The 17,391-nt window shown below is 40.3% G+C and overlaps 1 protein-coding gene across 1 annotated transcript in view; it reads left to right on the top strand.

Annotated features, from left to right (window-relative positions):
• The first annotated feature begins 5,749 nt into the window (after nucleotides 1–5,749).
• Nucleotides 5,750–17,391, top strand: part of MLKL (mixed lineage kinase domain like pseudokinase) — a 30,179-nt gene continuing 18,537 nt past the window's right edge. Inside the window, exons 1-3 of the mRNA XM_067470972.1 lie at nucleotides 5,750–5,897; nucleotides 13,498–14,002; nucleotides 16,006–16,171. Of these exons, the coding sequence (XP_067327073.1) occupies nucleotides 13,558–14,002; nucleotides 16,006–16,171 (611 nt within the window). The 5' untranslated portion in view covers nucleotides 5,750–5,897; nucleotides 13,498–13,557. The remainder of the gene's footprint in view (nucleotides 5,898–13,497; nucleotides 14,003–16,005; nucleotides 16,172–17,391) is intronic.

The raw sequence follows: 17,391 nt of genomic DNA, 5'->3' as shown, positions 1-17,391 counted from the left end.
GCTTCTCTCTTGTCTCTGCATGGGAAGCTGGAGCTGATGGACGGAAGCTCACCCCGTCCCATGGATTCGAACCTCTGGTGTGAGAGAATTGGCTGTTTGCAAGGACGTTGCCCATTGCCTGGATGTGTTACCATCTTGTCAGATGCTTCTCTTGTGTCTCTGCATGGGAAGCTGGAGCTGACAGATGGAAGCTCACCTCGTCTCATGGGTTCGAACTGCCGACCTTCGGGTCAGCAGTTCAGCCAGCACAAGGATTTCACCTACTGCACTACCGCAGCTCCTATCTCAGAGGACCTCATCACACTGGAGAATGAATCCATTTTAAATCCAGTTGCTGTCTCTTACAGAATTCTGGGATTTGTAGTATAGGGAGAGGGCCTTTAACCCCACAATTCTGCAGGGCCAGAAACCAGATTTAAATTGGATTAATTCTCTGGTGTGATGAGGTCCTCAATGAATGAGAAACCTCCAAAACAGTCTAATTTGAGTGCCTACTGCCACCTTTAGGTCACTCTCAGTATTGCACCTCCTTCCTTATAAGAATCCATAGAGCAATGGCTCCCTCTCCTGGCTAGTTATGATAATGACACACAACATTCAGATTGTTGTTGTTTGTGACTTTGAGACATTTGTGACTTATCACAACCCTAAGGCAGACCTATCCCAGAGTCCTCCTATCAGGCCTTCCCTTCCTTTGAAGCTGAGAGTGTGTGACTTGGTACGTTGGAAAGGGGAGGATTTGAGCCTTGGCTCCCCATGCTCTATTCTATTCCGACTTGGTCGGGCCACTTCACCTGGAATCCCACCATGTCCAGTCCTGGGCATTACAACTGAAGGGAAATGTTGACTTTAAGCTGGAATACCGTGTCCAGAGGAAGAGGGCGACTCAAAGCATCAAGGATCTGGAGAACAAACCCTATGAGGAGCGGCTTAAAGAGCTGGACATGTTTATGCTGCAGAAGAGAAGGCCAAGAGGGGACAGTAAACCATTATATATTATTATATATTATCAGCAATACTATATTTAATATACTAGCCATCTCCTGCCATGTGTGTGTGTATATGTGTTTTGTGAGTGTATATATTTGTGTATTGTTGTGGTTTTGCGCATGCATTGAATGTATTTTTTTTTGTCTTTTTAAGTCTCTTCTGCTGTGTTTTCAGTGTTTTTATGAGTGATGGTCAACCATTGGTCTGATAAGTGTCTTGTGTCCAAATTTGGTGTCAATTCGTCCAGTGGTTTTTGAGTTACGTTAATCCCACAAATGAACATTACATTTTTATTTATACAAATTAGTATTACTATATTACAACATTATTTTATATTATACTGTATTATTATTAGTAGGAGCCCTTGGTGGTGCAGTGGGTTAAACCGCTGAGCTGCTCAACTTGCTGACCAAAAGGTTGCCAGTTCAAATCCAGGGAGCAGGGTGAGCTCCAACAGTTAACCCCAGCTTCTGCCAACCTAGCAGTTCGAAAACATGCAAATGTGAGTAGATCAATAGGTACCGCTCCGGAGGGAAGGTAAGTGCGCTCCATGCAGTCATGCCGGCCACATGACTTTGGAGGTGTCTATGGACAACGCTGGTTCTTTGGCTTAGAAATGGAGATGAGCACCAACCACCAGAATTGGACATGACTGGTTTTAATGTCCGGGGAAAAACCTTTACCTTTACCTATTATTATTAGTATTATATTATCAATATTTATTTCGGATCTGTATCCCATCCTATATAGCATAATAATAATAATATATAGTATATATAGTATACTATATTATATTGTTAGCATAACACAATATTAGTATTATATATTACTATATTATACTATACCACTATACTGCAACGTTATTAATGATATATTATGTACAATTATTGTATTATTATCTATTATTATATTGCGCTATATTATTATACCACAATATATATAATACATTACCATACTGTTACTATTATATAATAAGCCTCCTGAGAAAAATGTATAACATCACAAAGGACGACCACCTCACCCGCCTCATAGGAAACCTGCTACAAAACAGGAGCTTTTTTGTTGAGTTCCAGGGCCAGAGAAGCAGATGGCCCTGGAAACAGAAGAACGGCCTGCCTCAGGGGAGCGTGCTCGCTCCATCCATGTTCAACATCTACACAAATGCATGCTGCAAGTCGTCTCTGGTTGCTTCTGGATCGAGAGAATCGGCCGTCTACGAAGATGTTGCCCAGGGGACGCCCGAATGTCTTGCAATCCTGCGAGGAGGCTTCTCTCATGTCCCCCTCAACAAATGTAAGAATGGCAAAGCAGCTGGCTTGGATGATCTACGGATGGAACAAATCAAGAACTTTGGTCCAAAAGCAAGGCGCTGGCTGCTGGAGCTGATGAACAACGGCACGGCATCCTGTCAGATCCCCAAAATCTGGAGGAAAGCAAGAGTCATCGCCATCTTGAAGCCAGGCAAAGACCGTAATGACCCAAAAAGCTACAGACAATCTCCCTGTTGTGTCACCTCTACAAAGTTCTGGAGAGACTTATTTTGCATAGAATTATGGAAAATATAGACCCCTGTCTGATCCCACAGCAAGCTGGCTTCAGGAAAGGCAAAAGCTGCACATCACAAGTGCTGAACCTGACCCAGCACATAGAAGATGGCTTTGAAAGGCAGCACATCACAGGAGCTGTCTTCATAGACTTGTCAGCAGCCTATGATACTGTGAACCACCACTGCCTCCTCCTGAGAAAAATGTATAATATCACAAAGGACGACCACCTCACCCGCCTCATAGGAAACCTGCTACAAAACAGGAGCTTTTTTGTTGAGTTCCAGGGACAGAGAAGCAGATGGCGGAAACAGAAGAACGGCCTGCCTCAGGGGAGCGTGCTTGCCCCATCCATGTTCAACATCTACACAAATGACCAGCCACTGCCAGAAGGGACAGAGAGCTTCATCTATGCTGATGATCGTGCCATTACCACTCAAGCATGGAGCTTTGAGGTGGTTGAACAGAAGCTATCCGAAGCTCTAGGTGCTCTTACTGCCTATTACATGGGAAACCAGCTGATCCCTAATCCATCTAAAACACAGACATCCATGTGCTTTTCATCTTAAGAACAGACAAGCATCCCGAGCTCTGAGGATGACCTGGGAAGGAATCCCACTGGAGCATTGCAGCTCACCCAAATACCTGGGAGTCACCCTGGATTGTGCTCTGACCTACAAGAAGCACTGCCTGAACATCAAGCAAAAAGTGGGTGCTAGAAACAATATCATACAAAAGCTGACTGGCACAACCTGGGGATCACAACCAGACACAGTGAAGACATCTGCCCTTGCGCTGTGCTACTCTGCTGCTGAGTATGCATGCCCAGTGTGGAACACATCTCACCACGCTAAAACAGTGGATGTGGCTCTTAATGAGACATGCTGCATTATCACGGGGTGTCTACGCCCTACACCACTGGAGAAATTACACTGCTTAGCCGGTATTGCACCACCTGACATTCACCGGGAAGGAGCAGCCAATAGTGAAAGGACCAAGGCAGAGACATCTCCAGCTCATCCCCTGTTTGGGTATTAGCCAGCATGTCAATGACTCAAATCAAGAAATAGTTTTCTAAGATCTACAGAGACACTCGCTGGAACACCTCAGCAAGCGAGAGTCCAAAAGTGGCAGGCTCAAACCCAGAACCTGATACCAAAGGAGAGACTCCCCCCTGGGCACACATAGGACTGGGCGACTTGGAAGGCGCTGAACAGACTGCACTCTGGCACCACGAGATGCAGAGCTAACCTTCGGAAATGGGGCCACAAAGTGGAATCCACGACATGCGAGTGTGGAGAAGAGCAGACCACTGACCACCTGCTGCAATGCACCCTGAGCCCTGCCACATGCACAATGGAGGACCTCCTTGCGGCAACACCAGAGGCACTCCAAGTGGCCAGATACTGGTCAAAGGACATTTAATAGAATACCAAGCTTGCAAACTTTGTGTTTTGTCTGTCTGTCTGTTTGTTTGATTTGGGATTTTGGCCTGCATCAATAGGGGCATAGTGTCTAGATCCAGGGAAGTCATGCTCCCCATGCTCTATTCTGTCTTGGAATATTGTGTCCAATTCTGGGCACCACAATTCAAGAGAGATATTGACAAGCTGGAATGTGTCCAGAGGAGGGCGACTCAAATGATCAAGGGTTTGGAGAACAAGCCCTATGAGGAGCGGCTTAAGGAGCTGGGCATGTTTAGCCTGAAGAAGAGAAGGCTGAGAGGAGACATGATAGCCATGTATAAATATGTAAGAGGAAGCCACAGGGAGGAGGGAGCAAGCTTGTTTTCTGCTTCCCTGGAGACTAGGACACGGAACAATGGCTTCAAACTACAAGAGAGGAGATTCCATCTGAACATGAGGAAGAACTTCCTGACTGTGAGAGCCGTTCAGCAGTGGAACTCTCTGCCCCGGAGTCTGGTGGAGGCTCGTTCTTTGGAAACTTTTAAACAGAGGCTGGATGGCCATCTGTCAGGGGTGATTTGAATGCAATATTCCTGCTTTTTGGCAGAATGGGGTTGGACTGGATGGCCCACGAGGTCTCTTCCAACTCTTTGATTCTATGTTAAAAATGTCTGGTTGCTCCTGACACAATAAATAAATATAATATGCCATACTATATCATAAGTTATTAATATAATATATTACATTTGTTGTTGTTGTTGTTCATTCGTTCAGTCGTCTCCGACTCTTCGTGACCTCATGGACCAGCCCACGCCAGAGTTCCCTGTCGGCCGTCACCACCCCCAGCTCCTTCAAGGTCAGTCCAGTCACTTCAAGGATGCCATCCATCCATCTTGCCCTTGGTCGGCCCCTCTTCCTTTTGCCTTCCACTTTCCCCGGCATCATTCCCTTCTCTAGGCTTTGCTGTCTCCTCATGATGTGGCCAAAGGACTTCAACTTTGTCTCTAGTATCCTTCCCTCCAGTGAGCAGCCGGGCTTTATTTCCTGGAGGATGGATTGGTTGGATCTTCTCGCAGTCCAAGGCACTCTCAGCACTTTCCTCCAACACCACAGCTCAAAAGCATCTCTCTTCCTTCGCTCAGCCTTCCCGAAGGTCCAGCTCTCACATCCGTAGGTGACTACAGGGAAGACCATGGCTTTGACTAGGCAATGGATCTTGGTTGCCAGTCTGATGTCTCTACTCTTTACTATTTTATCGAGACTGGACATTGCTCTCCTCCCAAGAAGGAAGCATCTCCTGGTTTCCTGGCCACAGTCTGCATCTGCAGTAATCTTTGCACCTAGAAATACAAAGTCTGTCACGGCCTCCACATTTTCTCCCTCTATTTTCCAGTTGTCAATCATTCTTGTTGCCATAATCTTGGTTTTTTTTATGTTTAGCTGCAACCCGGCTTTTGCGCTTTCTTCTTTCACCTTGATTAGAAGGCTCCTCAGCAATATATTACATTACAACATTATACAACATTATACAACATTATACAACAATGCCATAATACTAATATATTATATACAATATTTATAATGTTGTAATATATTACATTACAACATTATAAATATTGTATATAATATATTAGTATTATGGCATTGCAATGTTATTAGTTCTAGATATAATTATATTGCATATATTGAGGGGCTCCTGAGTGATGCTGCTGGAGGCACAATGTCGTTTGGCGGCTTTCTTGCATATTTCCAAATATAGGAAAGTTGCAACACACTCTTTGTTTGCACGGAAGGCGTGCTTTGAAAAAAGAAAGGCAAAGCCTGGTTTGCTGTCAGAAAAGTTTATGGTGATTTCTGAAGTTGCGCCGTCCGTTATTGGGCAGGAGCTTTGCAGGAAAGGAAGCCGAGGCATTTCCTGGAAGTCTTGGAGCAGAAAGGCCTTTCCGAGGGAGAAAAGGTAAGCTGGAGTTTCCAAGGAAAAAAAGCCACATTTGCAAAACAGGCCCTTGCAAAAATATGGCTCTGTCCCTTTAACTTGGCACCCACTAGGGCTGCATCTGCACTCTGGAATTAGCACAGTTTGATACCACTTTAGCTACCATGGCCCCAAAGCTATGGAGTGCTGGCAGCTATATTGAGAAAGTTAATCACATCCATTGCAGCTTCCAGAATCCCATAGCACATAGAAAGCAGTTAAAGTGGTATCAAACTGCATTAATTCTACAGTGTAGATTGCACTCTGTTATTATAGGAAATCTCCTCCAGAACTGAAACTGAAACATTTAGGCCAGTGAGCTCTTTGGGGTTATATAGTTACAGCAATGTTACTATATATATCTATTTTTAAATACCACCACCACCACCATCACCACCACCATCACCACCATCATCACCACCATCATCACCACCATCATCACCATCATCATCATCATCATCATCATCATCATCATCATTATTTCTGATGGGGCCACAAAGTGATTGTGAGAACCGTTCATCAGTGGAACTCTCTGCCCCGGAGTGTGGTGGAGGCTCCTTCTTTGGAAGCTTTTAAACAGAGGCGGGATGGCCATCTGTCAGGGGTGATTTGAATGCAATGTTCCTGCTTCTTGGCAGAATGGGGTTGGGCTGGATGGCCCAGGAGGTCTCTTCCAACTCTGATTCTATGATTCTATGATGTATGGTGACCCTAAGGTGCTTGTGGTTATGTTGTTGTTGTTGTTGTTGTTGTTGTTGTTGTTGTTGTTATTTCTGATTTCTGGTGACCCTAAGGTGGTTGTGATTATTATTATTATTATTATTATTATTATTATTATTTCTGATTATGGTGACCCTAAGGAGGTTCTGGCTATACTACTACTACTACTACTACTACTGCGGTGGCGCAGTGGGTTAAAGCACTGAGCTGCTGAGCTTGTTGATTGAAAGATCGCAGGTTCGATTCCTGGGAGCGGCGTGAGCTTCCGCTGTCAGCCCTAGCTTCTGCCAACCTAGCAGTTCGAAAACATACAAATGTGAGTAGATCAATAGGTACCGCTCCGGCGGGAAGGTAACAGCGCTCCATGCAGTCATGCCGGCCACATGACCTTGGAGGTGTCTACGGACAATGCTGGCTCTTCGGCTTAGAAATGGAGATGAGCACCACACCCCAGAGTCAGACATGACTGGACTTAATGTCAGGGGACTACCTTTACCTTTACCTACTACTACTACTACTACTACTATTCCTAATTTATGGTGACCCTAAGTTGTGGCTATTTTTTATATTACTACTACTACTACTATATCACTACTACTACTACTACTACTACTATATTACTACTACTTCTTCTACTACTACTATTATTCCTAACTTATGGTGACCCTAAGGTGGTTGTGGCTATTTTTATTTTTATTATTTCTGTTGACCCTAAGTTGCTGCTGGCTGTATTATTATTATTATTTTTATTATTACTATTATTTACGTTTATGATGACCTTAACATGGTTCTGGCTATATTATTATTATTATTATTATTATTATTATTCCTGACTTATGGTCACCCTAAGGTGGTTGTGGTTATATCAGCATCATCATCATCATCATCATCATCAATCATTTCTGACTTATTGTGACCTTAAGACATTATTATTATTATTATTATTATTACTATTATTTATGTTTATGATGACCTTAACATGGTTCTGGCTATATTATTATTATTATTATTATTATTCCTGACTTATGGTCACCCTAAGGTGGTTGTGGTTATATCATCATCATCATCATCAATCATTTCTGACTTATTGTGACCTTAAGACATTATTATTATTATTATTATTATTATTATTATTATTATTATTACTATTATTTATGTTTATGATGACCTTAACATGGTTCTGGCTATATTATTATTATTATTATTATTATTATTATTATTATTATTATTATTCCTGACTTATGGTCACCCTAAGGTGGTTGTGGTTATATCAGCATCATCATCATCATCATCATCAATCATTTCTGACTTATTGTGACCTTAAGACATTATTATTATTATTATTATTATTATTATTACTATTATTTATGTTTATGATGACCTTAACATGGTTCTGGCTATATTATTATTATTATTATTATTATTCCTGACTTATGGTCACCCTAAGGTGGTTGTGGTTATATCATCATCATCATCATCAATCATTTCTGACTTATTGTGACCTTAAGACATTATTATTATTATTATTATTATTATTACTATTATTTATGTTTATGATGACCTTAACATGGTTCTGGCTATATTATTATTATTATTATTATTATTCCTGACTTATGGTCACCCTAAGGTGGTTGTGGTTATATCATCATCATCATCATCAATCATTTCTGACTTATTGTGACCTTAAGACATTATTATTATTATTATTATTATTATTATTATTATTATTACTATTATTTATGTTTATGATGACCTTAACATGGTTCTGGCTATATTATTATTATTATTATTCCTGACTTATGGTCACCCTAAGGTGGTTGTGGTTATATCAGCATCATCATCATCATCATCATCATCATCATCATCAATCATTTCTGACTTATTGTGACCTTAAGACATTATTATTATTATTATTATTATTATTATTATTATTACTATTATTTATGTTTATGATGACCTTAACATGGTTCTGGCTATATTATTATTATTATTATTATTATTATTATTCCTGACTTATGGTCACCCTAAGGTGGTTGTGGTTATATCATCATCATCATCATCAATCATTTCTGACTTATTGTGACCTTAAGACATTATTATTATTATTATTATTATTATTATTATTATTACTATTATTTATGTTTATGATGACCTTAACATGGTTCTGGCTATATTATTATTATTATTATTATTATTATTCCTGACTTATGGTCACCCTAAGGTGGTTGTGGTTATATCAGCATCATCATCATCATCATCATCATCATCATCAATCATTTCTGACTTATTGTGACCTTAAGACATTATTATTATTATTATTATTATTATTATTATTACTATTATTTATGTTTATGATGACCTTAACATGGTTCTGGCTATATTATTATTATTATTATTATTCCTGACTTATGGTCACCCTAAGGTGGTTGTGGTTATATCATCATCATCATCATCATCAATCATTTCTGACTTATTGTGACCTTAAGACATTATTATTATTATTATTATTATTATTATTATTATTACTATTATTTCTGTTTATGGTGACCCTAACGTGGTTCTGGCTATATTATTATTATTATTATTATTATTATTATTATTATTATTATTATTATTCCTAACTTATGGTCACCCTAAGGTAGTGGTGGTAATGTCATCATCATCATCATTTCTGAATTATGGTGACCTTAAGACATTGTTGTTGTTGTTGTTGTTGTTGTTGTTCCTGACTTATGGTCACCCTAAGATGGTTGTGGTTACATCATCATCGTCATCATCATCATCATCATTTCTGATGTATGGTGACTTTAAGACATTTATTATTATTATTATTATTATTATTATTATTATTATTATTATTCCTGACTTATGGTCACCCTAAGATGGTTGTGGTTACATCATCATCATCAATCATTTCTGACTTATTGTGACCTTAAGCCATTATTATTATTATTCCTGACTTATGGTCACACTAACATGGTTGTGGTTATATCATCATCATCATCATCATCATCATCATCATCATCAATCATTTCTGACTTATGATGACCTTAAGACATTATTATTATTATTATTATTATTATATTCCTTACTTATGGTCACCCTAAGGTGGTAATATCGTCGTCGTCATCGTCATAATCATCATCATCATCATCATCATCATTTCTGACTTATGGTGACCTTAAGACATTATTATTGTTGTTATTATTATTATAATTAATTTGGTGACCCTAAGGTGGTTCTGGCTATATTATTATTAATTATTATTATTATTATTATTATTATTCCTATTCCTGACTTAATGGTAACTCTAAGGTAGTGATGGTGATATCATCATCTTAGGGTGATATTTAGACGGTATTATTATTATTATTGTTATTATTATTATTATTATTTCTGACTTATGGTGACCCTAAGGTGCTTCAGGCTATATTATTATTATTATTATTATTATTATTATTAATTATTATTATTATTATTATTATTCCTATTCCTGACTTAATGGTAACTCTAAGGTAGTGATGGTGATATCATCATCTTAGGGTGATATTTAGACGGTATTATTATTATTATTGTTATTATTATTATTATTATTTCTGACTTATGGTGACCCTAAGGTGCTTCAGGCTATATTATTATTATTATTATTATTATTATTAATTATTATTATTATTATTATTATTCCTATTCCTGACTTAATGGTAACTCTAAGGTAGTGATGGTGATATCATCATCTTAGGGTGATATTTAGACGGTATTATTATTATTATTGTTATTATTATTATTATTATTTCTGACTTATGGTGACCCTAAGGTGCTTCAGGCTATATTATTATTATTATTATTATTATTATTATTATTATTATTATTTCTGACTTATGGTGACCCTAAGGTGCTTCTGGCTATATTATTATTATTATTATTATTATTATTATTATTATTATTATTTCTGACTTATGGTGACCCTAAGGTGCTTCAGGCTATATTATTATTATTATTATTATTATTATTATTATTATTATTATTATTATTATTATTATTATATTATTCCTATTCCTGACTTAATGATAACTCTAAGGTAGTGGTGGTAATATCATCATCTTCAGGTGACATTTAGACGGTATTATTATTTCTGACTTATGGTGACCCTAAGGTGCTCCAGGCTATATTATTATTATTATTATTATTATTATTATTATTATTATTTCTGACTTATGGTGACCCTAAGGTGCTTCAGGCTATATTATTATTATTATTATTATTATTATTATTATTATTATTATTATTATTCCTATTCCTGACTTAATGATAACTCTAAGGTAGTGGTGGTAATATCATCATCTTCAGGTGACATTTAGACGGTATTATTATTTCTGACTTATGGTGACCCTAAGGTGCTTCAGGCTATATTATTATTATTATTATTATTATTATTATTATTATTATTATTATTTCTGACTTATAGTGACCCTAAGGTGCTTCAGGCTATATTATTATTATTATTATTATTATTATTATTATTATTATTATTATTATTATTATTATATTATTCCTATTCCTGACTTAATGATAACTCTAAGGTAGTGGTGGTAATATCATCATCTTCAGGTGACATTTAGACGGTATTATTATTTCTGACTTATGGTGACCCTAAGGTGGTTCTGGCTATTATTATTATTATTATTATTATTATTATTATTATTATTCCTATTCCTGACTTAATGGTATCTCTAAGGTAGTGATGGTGATATCATCATCTTAGGGTGACATTTAGACGGTATTATTATTATTATTATTATTATTATTATTATTATTATTTCTGACTTATGGTGAACCTAAGGTGGTTCTGGCTATATTATTATTATTATTATTATTATTATTATTATTATTATTATTATTATTATTATTATTCCTGACTTAATGGTAACTCTAAGGTAGTGGTGGTAATATCATCATCTTATGGTGACTTTTAGATGGTATTATTATATTATTATTATTATTATTATTATTATTATTATTATTATCCCTGACTTATGGTGACCTTAAGGTGGTTGTGGTTATATCATCATCATCATCATCATGGTGACCATAAGGTGATGATGATAATGATGATGAGGACAACAACAATGATGATGATGAACTATTATTATTACTATCATCTTTATTTCTGACTTCTGGTGCACCTCAGGTGGTGGTGGTGGTCATTGTTATTAGTATTACTAGTTGTACCCGCCACGCGTTCCTGTGTCCCTGTTGGACGCCCCTTACAGATTTATATATATAGATTATAATTTGTCTGATCCCACAGCAAGCTGGCTTCAAAAAAGGCAAAAGCTGCACATCGCAAATGCTGAACCTGACTCAGCACATAAAAGATGGCTTTGAAAGGCAGCAGATCACAGGAGGTGTCTTCATAGACTTGTCAGCAGCCTATGAGACTGCGAACCACTGCCTCCTCCTGAGAAAAATGTATAGTATCACAAAGGACGACCACCTCACCCGCCTCATAGGAAACCTGCTACAAAACAGGAGCTTTTTTGTTGAGTTCCAGGGCCAGAGAAGCAGATGGCGGGAACAGAAGAACGGCCTGCCTCAAGGGAGCGTGCTTGCTCCATCCATGTTCAACATCTACACAAATGACCAGCCACTGCCAGAAGGGATAGAGAGTTTCATCTATGCTGATGATCATGCCATCACTGCTCAAGCAGGGAGCTTTGAGATGGTTGAACAGAAGCTCTCCGAAGCTCTAGCTGCTCTTACTGCCTATTACAGGGAAAACCAGCTGATCTCTAACCCATCTAAAACACAGACATGCGCCTTTCACCTTAAGAACAGACAAGCATCCCGAGCTCTGAGGATGAACTGGGAAGCAATCCCACTGGAGCATTGCAACACACCCAAATTCCTGGGAGTCACTTTGGACCATGCTCTGACCTACAAGAAGCACGCCTGAACATCAAATAAAAAGTGGGCGCTAGAACAACATCATACGAAAGCTGACTGGCACAACCTGGGGATCACAACCAGACACAGTGAAGCCATCTGCCCTTGCGCTATGCTACTCTGCTGCTGAGTATGCATGCCCAGTGTGGAGCACATCTCACCACGCTAAAACAGTAGATGTGGCTCTTAATGAGACATGCTGAATTATCACAGGGTGTCTGCGCCCCACACCACTGGAGAAATTACACTGCTTAGCCGGTATTGCACCACCTGATATCCGCCAGGAAGTAGCAGCCAATAGTGAAAGGACCAAGGCAGAGACATCTCCAGCTCATCCTCTGTTTGGGTATCAGCCAGCACGTCAACCACTTAAATCAAGACATAGTTTTCTTAGATCTACAGAGACACTCGCTGGAACACCCCAGCAAGCGAGAGTCCAAAAGTGGCAGGCCCACACCCAGCACCTCAATCCATGGGTGATACCAGATGAGAGACACACAGAAGACTGGGCGACTTGGAAGGCGCTGAACAGACTGTGCTCTGGCACCACGAGATGCAGAACCAACCTTAAGAAATGGGGCTACAGGGTGGAATCCTTGGCATGCGAGTGCAGAGAAGAGCAAACCACTGACCACCTGCTGCAATGCACCCTGAGCCCTGCCACATGCACTATGGAGGACCTTCTTGCGGCAACCCCAGAGGCACTCCAAGTGGCCAGATACTGGTCAAAGGACATTTAACCAAATACCAAATTTTGCAAAATCTGTGTGTGTTTTTTTCTCCTTTTTCTTTTTAATCTGTGTGTTTGTTTTGCTCTGTTAGAATTGTGATACAATGGTTGCTGATGACACGATAAATAAAATAAATAATAATTCGTATGCACACTGACCTGGTCCTTCTGTGCTCAATCCATATCTAGGTGTTTCTAGTTCACCTTGCCTTACCCCAGTTGCATTATAATTATCAGTGAACCTAAGAGATGGAGGTGGTGGAGGCCATCCTGACTGCGTCCAAGGCCATCTACGGCCAGGCTCAGGAGATGCGCTGCTGCAAGCGGCAGAAGGAGCGCCTGGTGGAGCGCCTGGAGGTGCTCGAGCGGCCCATCCGATCCCTCCGGACAGAGGCCCAGCTCTCCGAGGACCTGCGGTGGATGCTGGAGAAGATGCTGGCCCTCCTGCGGGAAGCCCATGCCTTCCTGGAGAAGTGCAACGCCCAGAAGAAGCTGGAGAGGTTCCTCAAGGCTGGAGGCACCTTGGAGAAGTTGGCAGAGATCAATCAACGCCTGGGGGACTTGGGAGAAGGGCTGTCACTGCAGATGCAGGTCGAGAAGAAGGTCCAGGACGCCTTCCAGAAGAGCCGGGTCTGCAAGGAGGGCAGCCAGGACCTCGCCGAAGACAAGGTCGCCCTCAAGGAGATGCTCACAGGTATGTTCATGGAGCCTCCAAAGACCATCCGGTTGTGGAAGATGGCTATCTAGGTGCTGCTCTAGATCCATATCATATAACAGGCATGGGCCAACTTGGGCCCTCCAGATGTTTTGGACTTCAACTCCAGATGTTTTGGACTTCAACTCTCACAATTGGACTTCAACTCCCACAATTGTGGGAGTTGAAGTCCAAAACACCTGGAGGGCCCAAGTTGGCTCATGCTTCTCATAGACTCCTAGGGTTGGAAGGGACCCCCAAAGGCCATCCAGTCTAATAGTATTATATGCAGTGAGGGGCTATCTAAGCCCTCCCAACAAATGGCCATCCAACCACTGCTAAAAATCCCAATCATAGAGTAGGAAGAGACCCCCAAAGGCCATCCAGTCCATCCCCATTCTATGCAGGAAGGGAACCATTAGATCCCTCCCAACAAATGGCCATCCAACCACTGCTAAAAATCCAAATCATAGACTCCTAGAGTTGGATGAGACTTCCAAAGGCCATCCAGTCCATCCCCATTCCATGCAGGAAAGTACCATTAGATCCCTCCTAACGAATGGCCATCCAACCACTGCTAAAAATCCAAATCATAGACTCCTATAGTTGGAAGAGACCCCCAAAGGCCACCCAGTCCATCCTCATTCTATGCAGGAAGGCACCATTAGATCCCTCCTAACAAATGGTCATCCAACCACTGCTAAAAATCCAAACAATAGACTCCTAGAGTTGGATGAGACCCCCAAAGGCCATTCAGTCCATCCCCATTCCACTCAGGAAGGTACCATTAGACCCCTCCTAACAAATGGTCATCCAACCACTGCTAAAAATCCAAATAATAGACTCCTAGAGTAGGAAGAGACCCCCAAAGGTCATCCAGTCCATCCCCATTCTATGCAGGAAGGAACCATTAGATCCGTCCCAACAAATGGCCATCCAACCACTGCTAAAAATCCAAATCATAGACTCCTAGAGTTGGATGAGACCCCCAAAGGTCATCCAGTCCATCTCTATTCTGAAAGATGGCTATCCAAACGTTGCTCAAAATCCATATCATAGCATCATAGGCTCCTAGATTTGGAAGGAACCCCCAGAGGCCATCAAGTCCATCCCAGTTATGTGCAGTGAGACACAATCTAAGCCCTCCCAACAGATGCCTATCCAACCATTGCTAAAAATCCAAATCATAGACTCCTAGAGTTGGATGAGACCCCCAAAGGGCAAATCATAGACTCCTATAGTTAGTAGGGACCCCCAAAGGCCATCCAGTCCATCCCTATTATGAGCAGGAGGGCACCATTAGATCCCTCCCAACAAATGGCCATCCAAACACTCTTAATAATCCATATAATAGATTCCTAGAGTTGGAAGAGACCCCCAAAAGCCATGCAGTCCATCCCCATTCTGTGCAGAAAGGCACCATCTGATCCCTCCCAACAAATGGCCATCCAAACACTCTTAATAATCCAAATCATAGACTTCTAGAGTTGGAAGGGACCCCCAAAGGCCATTTGGCCCAACCTCATTATGTGCACAAAAGTACCATTTGACCCCTCTCAACAGATGGCCACTGCTAAAAATCCGTATCATATAATCATAGACTTCTAGGGTTGGAAGGGACCCCCAAAGGCCATCCAGCTCATCCCACCTGGCAGGAAGATACTATATAAGGCTCCATATTATGGAATTATAGACTCTTAGAGTTAGAAGGTAAACCCAAAGGCCATCCAACCTAATCCGATTATATGTAGGAAACCACAATTCGATCCCTTCCAACAGATGGCCATTGCTAGAAATCAATATCACATCATCATAGACTCCTAGGGTTGGAAGGGACCCCCAAAGGCCATCCAGTCCATTGCCATTCTGTGCAGGAAAAGCACCACCTAAGCCTCCCAGCGTGGGATATTCCTATAATACGCATAGGCTGTTAGGGATTGTGGGAGTTGTAGTCCAAAACACCTGGAGGTTTTGATTCCAACGCCTTTCATTATTGCTTCCAGAGGAAAAACCTGACCTTCCCATGGATATTCGGGTGATCGAAAAGGAACGGCTCACCCGCGGAGAGCTCATCAGGCAAACCGATAAGTACCATCTGTTCAAAGGGGAATACTACAAATCCCCGGTGGCCATCAAGGTCTTCAAGAACCCCCAGACCCGCAACACACAGTGAGTGCCGGGTTGGGAGGGGGGCATCCGCACTAAGAGTTAATGCAGTTTGGTACCATTTTTACACACTGATGAGGATACGGCTTTTAATGCTCTGCAGTGCCAATCGTAAGAGTTGTTCCTTGCATGTGTGTATGTATGTATGTGTATGTATGTGTATGTATGTGTGTGTGTGCATACGTATAGGTATAGGTAAAGGTAAAGGTTTCCCCTTGAAATGAAATCTAGTTGTGTCTGACTCTGTGGGGTGGTGCTCATCTCAATTTCTAAGCCAAAGAGCCAGCATTGTCCATAGACACCTCCAAGGTCATGTGGACGGCATGACTGCATGGAACACTCTTACCTTCCCGCCAAAGTGATACCTATTGATCTACTCACATTTGCATGTTTGTTTTTTTAAAATATATTTTTATTGTGCATTTTTAATAATTACAGCAAAGACCAAGAGTGCAAAAAAGTGTTATAAAAAGTGTCATAGACAGTCAAGATCAAAAAAAAAAAACATGCATGTTTTTGAATTGGTAGGTTGGCAAGAGCTGGGGCTAACTGCAGGAGCTCACCCGGCTCCCTGGATTCGAACCTGTGACCTTTTGGTCAGCAAGTTCAACAGCTCAGCAATTTAACCTGCTGTGCTACCAGTTGGCCCTACACATAAATTTGGACACAAGACACCTAACAACCCAATGTATGTCCTTCACTCAAAAATATTGATTTTGTCATTTGAGAGTTGTAGTTGTTGGGATTTATAGTTCACCCCACCAACGATAGAATTGGGCCAAACCTACCACACAGAACACCCATGACCACCAGAGTGGGCCACAGCAATGCGTGGCAGGGGACAGCTAGTGTGTGTGTGTGTGTGTGTATAGGTAAGAAACCATGCAAAAGTAAAAAATGTAAATATAAGATTTTAAAAACACAGGAAAGCATTTATAAGTTTATATATGCTTTCTTGTGTTTTTAAAATCTTATATTTACATTTTTTCTAACTTTTGCATGGTTTCTTACCTTGCACTGCCTTAAATACGATTTTTGGGGGAAAAGGTGGGATAAAAGTCAACATAGTAGGAACAATAGTAATAATAATAACAACAGAGAAAGGTAATCATATTAATAATAGAGGAAGGTGGGAATTTAATAAAAAATAGTAATAATAATAGTGAAAGGAGGGATATAAATTAACATAATAATAATAATAATAGAAAAAGTGGGATATAAAT

The sequence above is a fragment of the Anolis sagrei genome, chromosome 8 (genome assembly GCF_037176765.1).
Source record: "Anolis sagrei isolate rAnoSag1 chromosome 8, rAnoSag1.mat, whole genome shotgun sequence".
NCBI classification, from domain to species: domain Eukaryota; kingdom Metazoa; phylum Chordata; class Lepidosauria; order Squamata; family Dactyloidae; genus Anolis; species Anolis sagrei.
This window is presented reverse-complemented; position numbering and strand designations above follow the sequence as displayed.